General features: G+C 39.0%; 1 protein-coding gene across 1 annotated transcript; it reads right to left on the reverse strand.

The window, feature by feature from the left end:
- Positions 1 to 5,130: 5,130 nt before the first annotated feature.
- On the reverse strand, positions 5,131 to 6,265 carry LOC135231841 (olfactory receptor 5G9-like). Its single transcript, XM_064289038.1, has one exon. It carries the CDS (start codon positions 6,107 to 6,109, stop codon positions 5,168 to 5,170), a length of 942 nt encoding a protein of 313 aa, XP_064145108.1. The 5' UTR covers positions 6,110 to 6,265; the 3' UTR covers positions 5,131 to 5,167.
- Positions 6,266 to 7,233: the final 968 nt, after the last annotated feature.

A 7,233-nucleotide genomic window follows, 5' to 3' on the forward strand; every position in this document is an offset into this window, starting at 1 on the left:
CCTGGGTGGGGCAAACAGTTAAGCGCTCCACTAACTCAAAAGTTGGCCTTTCCGACCCACCCAGAGGCACCTTGGAAGAAAAGCCTGATGATTTGCTTCTGAAAGGTCACAGCTGTGAAAACCCTATGGAATACAGTTCTACTATGCAACACATGGGGTTGTCACGAGTCGGAAATCAACTTAATGACAACTAGTTTGGTTTCCCAAGCTCTTATTATGTACCAGAAGGTGTGTAAAGTACTAAACAATGCATTATCTTTTTCATTGTCATTGCTATTTCAAAGTGCCTCACCCCAGGTGTGGTTTCATTATGACTGTGGTGGGCTTTGGTCTTTGCTTAAAAGAATTTTAACGCATCTAACTCTGAAATACTTTCCCACCATACAAAAAAAAACAAAAAGGTTACATTCTTATAAACAGCACTGTAGGATGAATATTATCCTCAGCTTACATACAAGAACAAATTTAAAGTTAAAGTCACGTAGATGATTCATTACGGTTCTGCCATTCCTATTCTCATCTCCTGATCCAAGACACAATTGAGAAAGTAGTTTTTACGTCACTTGTACCTAATTTTTTTCCCCTACAGACTGAGAATATTAAAAAGCACAGAATGCAAATATTACTTAAAATTGAAAGCAGAGTTTTTGGGTAAATTAAACAGTTATTTCTAACAGTTCTGAAGTAAGTCCGCTTAGTTATACGAAGCAAAAAAAAAAAGTCTTTAACTCATTACTGTAAGAATATAAAACAGAATTCTGTGATTATATACATTTTCTCAGTTAATGAGAATTCTCAGAGTAAACTAATAAACTATAAGTTATTTTTAAAATACTGGTGGTGGGAGTGTCAGTGTCTGGCAATAATGTAGAAATCAAACTTCCCTATATGCAAAAATGTTTAGGGATTGTCATGGGTCAGAAAACACCTGAGTCGATGTCACAGTGGTAAAAATAACTTTTACTTACTGAGCCTTTACTGCACCAAGGTACAAAACTAGATACCTAACATTCATCACCTGATTTAAATTATAAGAGGACGCTAAATGATTTCTCTGAGTCAGAGTTTCAGCAAAGGTTCCCGAATGAGTGACAAACTACTAGTTGCCTGAAGTCACTGAACCCTCAAATGAATATTTGGAATTTGGACATCTATTTTGGACTTGCTAAGGGAGTTTTTTTTTTTTTTTTTTTTAAGGGAGTTAGGTGCCATAGAATCAATTTTTGACTCACAGCGACACCATGTGACACAGTAAACCTGCTCCATAGGGTTTTCTAGACTGTAATCTTAATGGAAATAGTCAGGCCTTTCTTCTGCAGAGCCACTGGGTGGGTTCTAATTGCCAACTTATCGATTAGCAGCTGACTGCTTAACCATTGCACCACCAGGGCTCCTTTCTCCAAGCCTAGGGGAGAGGAATTTAAGGAGAGGAGATAAAGAGAACTTAGGGAGAATTTCGTAGGAGAGAATTGTCAGTGCACACTCTTAAGATCCCTGTTGCTGAAGCATGGTATGATTATGTGGGTACTCAGTGAACCATTGTCCATTTTCAGAAATTGTGCAGTATAGAAAATAGCCCATAACACTTTGTATGTAGAAAAATACTCAAAAGTTTAGAAGCTTTATTTATTTATCTACCTTACCAATAGGCTATTTTTAAAGAAAGCTACTTAATCATTGTTGCTATACTCGTTTTGGGAAAACAGATGACTGTAACCAGTTACTATTGAGTCTACTCATGTTCCTGATAAATTCATGTGTCAGAATAGAATTGTCCTTCATGGGATTTCCTATGGCTGATTTTTTGGAAGTACCATATTTTTACAAAAACAACACTTGCCTTCTACATTTGTTTGCCAACCTTGCTATCCCCTGCTAGGTATTTTCATAAGCACCCCATACCAATTTTTTTAATACGTTGCTGTAAAAAAAAAAAAAAAAAAGGCAGAGAATGCTTATGAAAATACCTCACAGCAGGAGGGCATGGTTGTCAAATGAACGTAGACAGTTCATGTTACTTCCATACAAATATGGTAGATCACCAGGCCTTTCTTATGAGGCACCTCAGGGTGGACTCAAACCTCCTAAGAGGTCCTTAAAACTCTTAGGACATTTCTGTATCAAATTAGACAGGACACTATAATGTCAAGTAGGAATGCTGATTCATTTCCTCAGTGGAACACTTTCTTGTTTGTCTTTTCATTCAAAGCAAAGAAGTAAAAAACAGATTGTGAGAGACAAGATAGAGTTGGGTAGCTTCCTGGATCCCTAGGAGGACATGGCCACCCTGACATGGGCACTCACTGTCCACACGCAGATGGTGGTACGTTACAGGGCTGTCCACCCGAAAGATGCCTAGTACTCATCATGCCCAGGAGTCAGCCCCATCAAGTTGAACTGCACAGATGTGCTCTCTTGTGATGCTGGAAATCTACTGACGTTATGAAGAAGAAGCAGATCTAGACTAAGGGTCTATATTCCCCTAAAGTATTTCTCCATGCATTCTTGGCTGGGCCATTACTAGAGTTTAGAAGGCAGTATCATACAGAACAGAAGATTTCAAAGGGTATCTCGAGAAGACAAAGTAAAGTATTATAATGGAATGTGCAAAGAGCAGGAGACGGAAAACCAAAAGGGAAGAACACTCTCGGTGTTTCTCAAACTGAAAGAACTGAAGAAAAAATTCAAGCCTCGAGTTGCAATAGTGAAGGATTCTATGGGGAAAATATTAAATGACACAGGAACCATCAAAAGAAGATGGAAGGAATACATAGAGGCATTATACCAAAAAGAAGTAGTCGATGTTCAACCATTTCAAGAGGTGGCATATGATCAGGAACCGAGGGTACTGAAGGAAGAAGTCCAAGCTGTTCTGAAGGCATTGGTGAAAAACAAGGCTCCAGGAATTGATGGAATATCAATTGAGATGTTTCAACAAACAGATGCAGTGCTGGAGGTGCTCACTTGTCTATGCCAAGAAATATGGAAGACAGCTTCCTGGCCAACTGACTAGAAGAGATTCATATTTATGCCTATTCCCAAGAAAGGTGATCCAAACGAATGTGGAAATTATAGAACAATGTCATTAATATCACATGCAAGCAAAATTTTGCTGAAGATCATTCAGAAACGGCTGTAGCAGTATATTGACAGAGAACTGCCAGAAATTCAGGCCAGTTTCAGCAGAGGACATGGAACCAGGAATATCATTGCTGATGTCAGATGGATCCCGGCTGAAAGCAGTGAATACCAGAAGGATGTTTACCTGTGTTTTATTGACTATACAAAGGCATTCGACTGTGTGGATCATAACAAATTATGAAAAACATTGTGAAGAATGGGAATTCCAGAACACTTAATTGTGCTCATGAGGAAACTTTACATAGATCAAGAGGCAGTTGTTTGGACAGAACAAGGGGATACTGATTGGTTTAAAGTCAGGAAAGGTGTGCGTCAGGGTTGTATTCTTTCACCATACCTATTCAATCTGTATGCTGAGCAGATAATCCAAGAACCTGGGCTATCTGAAGAATGACGGGATATCAGGATTGGAGGAAGACTCATTAACAGCCTGTGTCATGCAGATGACATGATCTTGCTTGCTGAAAGTGAAAAGGACTTGAAGCACTTACTAATGAAAATCAAAGACCACAGCCTTCAGTATGGATTGCACCTCAGCATAAAGAAAACAAAAATCCTCACAACTGGACCAATGAGTAATATCATGATAAACGGAGAAAAGATTGAAGTTGTGGAGGATTTCATTTGACTTGGATCCACAATCAACAGCCATGGAAGCAGCAGTCAAAAAATCAAAAGACGCATTGCATTGGGCAAATCTGCTGCAAAGGACCTCTTTAAAGTGTTGAACAGCAAAGATTTCACCCTGAAGACTAAGGTGCACCTGACCCAAACCATGGTATTTTCAATCACATCATATGCATGTGAAAGCTGGACAATGAATAAAGAAGACCGAAGAAGAATTGACACCTTTGAATTGTGGTGTTGGTGAAGAATATTGAATATTCTATGAACTGCCAAAAAAAATGAACAAATCTGTCTTAGAAGAAGTACAGCCAGAATGCTCCTTAGAAGTAAGGATGGCGAGACTGCGTTTTACATACTTTGGACATGTTGTCAGGAGGGATCAGTCCCTGGAGAAGGACATCATGCTTGGCAGAGTACAGGGTCAGTGGAAAAAAGGAAGACCCTCAACGAGGTGGATTGACACAGTGGCTGCAACAATGAGCTCAAGCATAGCAACGATTGTTAGGATGGCTCAGGACCGGGCAGTGTTTCGTTCTGTTGTGGATAGGGTCACTATAAGTTGGAACCGACTCGAAGGCACCTAATAACAACAACAACAACATCATACACACAATCAATTGCCAACTAAGTGAAGTTCAGGTAATCCTCCAACATCTATCAGAAAATAGAATCCTGAGAAAATTAAGGCTTATCGCATTCTATCAGAAGCTTTTTCAGGTATGAAGTGGATTAGACATGAGTACAAGTTTCTTTATTATTGTGAATGGATCCTGTAGATAACTTCATCAGCCATAGAGTTGAACACAGATCCATCTTCAGTACCTAGTTACATGTAGTCCTTTGCATCAAGGCCACTTCAAAAAATCTGAATGAAAAGGCAGTAGTTACAAGTTTCAAACATTGTGCTCACTAGGTTAAATATTAAAATCCAGCTTTTTTTTTTTCTTTTTTTTAGCGGATTCCCACTGATGGGTGTTAGGTATGACTGAAAACCTAACATGTTGCATTTTGAAACTTCAATGCCAAGAAGTTATCAGAGAAAGAACATTTTATTATTGATAGAATAACAAGAAAATAATAAAATAAAAATTAAAAACAGAAATCAAAGAGTAAAATAAAGCTTTTTAGAAAATAATTGAACTATGAGGTATCTGAGGGAGGAGAAATTAAAAAATACTGTAAGTGTGAATATTGGCACGTTACACAGAAAAGATCACATATAAGACTTAATGAAGCCACATCGATCAACTAAATGAATGAGTAATTGGATGGATAATGAATAAAGGGATGTCAACCAACTCCCAAACACTTGCAAGTGGTCTAGACTCTTAGGAATCCATACAATTAGTCTAATTGTTTTCTTAGTTTTCTCCTGCCAATTTCTTTTCTAGATTGGAATTTAAGCCCTGCAAAACTTCCTCTTAGCAGTAGTTCTATGGATGGCATCTTTAACCTCCTTGTTCCTTAAGCTATAGATAAATGGGTTCAACATGGGGATCACTGCAGTATAAAACACAGACACCACTTTATTGAGATCCAGGGAGAAACTTGCACTAGGCCGAACATAAATAAAGAAAAGAGTACCATACAGGATGGAGACAGCTGTCAGGTGAGAAGAGCAGGTGGAGAAGGCTTTGTGCCTCCCATCAACAGAGCGGATCCTCAAGATGGCAGTGAGGATATAAATGTAGGAAACCAGTATAGTCAAACCACTGAGGACACCCACCACTCCAGCCAGGATGAAAACTACCAACTTATTGAGCTTGGTGTCAGCACATACAAGGGACAGCAAGGGGAACATATCACAGAAGAAATGATTGATGACATTGGGGCCACAAAAAGGGAGACGAAATGCATTTGTTGTATGAGTCATAGTGTTCATGAACCCAATAACATAGGGACCAACCACCAGCTGGACACAGAGTCTCTGGGACATGGCAACTGCATATAATAATGGGTTGCAGATGGCGACATAACGATCATAGGCCATGGATGCCAAGAGAAAGCACTCAGCTGCCACAAAGAGTCCAAAAAACCACTGCTGCAATGCACAGCCCAAGAAAGTTATGGCTTTTCTTCTCATGAAAAAATCAGTCAGCATCTTGGGGCTAACTACTGAGGAGAAGCACATGTCTACAAAGGAGAGATGGCTGAGGAAAAAGTACATGGGTGTGTGGAGGTGGGAATCAATTCGTATCAGAACAATCATACTCAAGTTCCCAGTGACACTGATGATGTAGAAACTCAGAAAGAGCAGGAAGAGGAAGACCTGCAACTGGGGGTCATAATTCAAGCCTGTGAAAAGGAACTCTGTGACCCTCGTGTAGTTTTCATTGGCCATTGACTGGTTCTGGTTCCCACTAGAAGGAAAGCAAAAATTTCACAGCACATTTGGTAAATACTACTTCACAAATGGACACAGCAAAAATATACCAGTACCTGGGAAAGACTTAGGAATGATGTGAGTTAGTCTACCCTCTGTGGCCAATGAAACAGAAGTGAGCTACACACTGGTGCAAAATGGCACATCTGAAACTGTAGCATTTTAAGGCTCTGTGGAAATCCATTTTTACACAGAAGAGAAACATAAAGACTAGAAAAGAGAACAGGCTTGCTCAAGGTTCCATTACTAATTATTGGCAGAGATGGTTCTAGAATGGAAGAAAAGAACCACCTATTAGCTAGTAACACCAGTTCAGGGAAGTTTATCTAAGACCAACAATCTACTGGACTGAGTGAGGTGGGAGAGTGAGAGTGAGGCAAAGCTGGAGAGGAAAATGACATCTATTGAGAAGCCACTCATATTTGGGCATATGCTCTGCATTTTATGATTACAATCTGAGGCTAAATGCATTTTTATTCCATTTGTTCTGGAGTTCACCTCCTCTGACCCTGAGAAAGTTACTTATCTTCATATGAAATGAAAATAATAATAAAGACCTACCTTATAGGTTGTTGTGAGGATAATATGAGATAATTAATGCAAAGCATTTACCGGAGTTTTATTAAGCAGCTACGTAAGTGCTCAAAAAATTTTAGTACTTTTATTGCATTACTTAATTCTTCTAAAAAGGCTGCAAGCTAAATATCATTATTTTGAGTTATTAGCAGGAAAACTGATCTCAATCAATGTTCATAAAGCTAGCAACTGACACTGCTGGGCTTTGAACTCATGCCTCTTAAACTCCAAATTGACTGTCCTCTTTTCTTTTTCACATTGCAGCCAAGAGTTATGTGTGTTCATAATTCTTTTGATCCCACAAATGAAATTCAAAATTGATCCTAACGTGAGGGCAGGATAATGCATTTTTGGCTTCCTTTGCCTAGCATTGAGGTTATAGTCAATGGTCATTAATGGGCTACACACAGGATAGTAGAAGGTAATGAACTCAAGTATCACCCATGGAAACAGTGTTGGAAGAAATATTAAAAAGAGCCCAAATTCCCTACCTATATATCCTCTAT

Source organism: Loxodonta africana, chromosome 7 (genome assembly GCF_030014295.1).
Source record: "Loxodonta africana isolate mLoxAfr1 chromosome 7, mLoxAfr1.hap2, whole genome shotgun sequence".
In the NCBI taxonomy this organism is placed as follows: domain Eukaryota; kingdom Metazoa; phylum Chordata; class Mammalia; order Proboscidea; family Elephantidae; genus Loxodonta; species Loxodonta africana.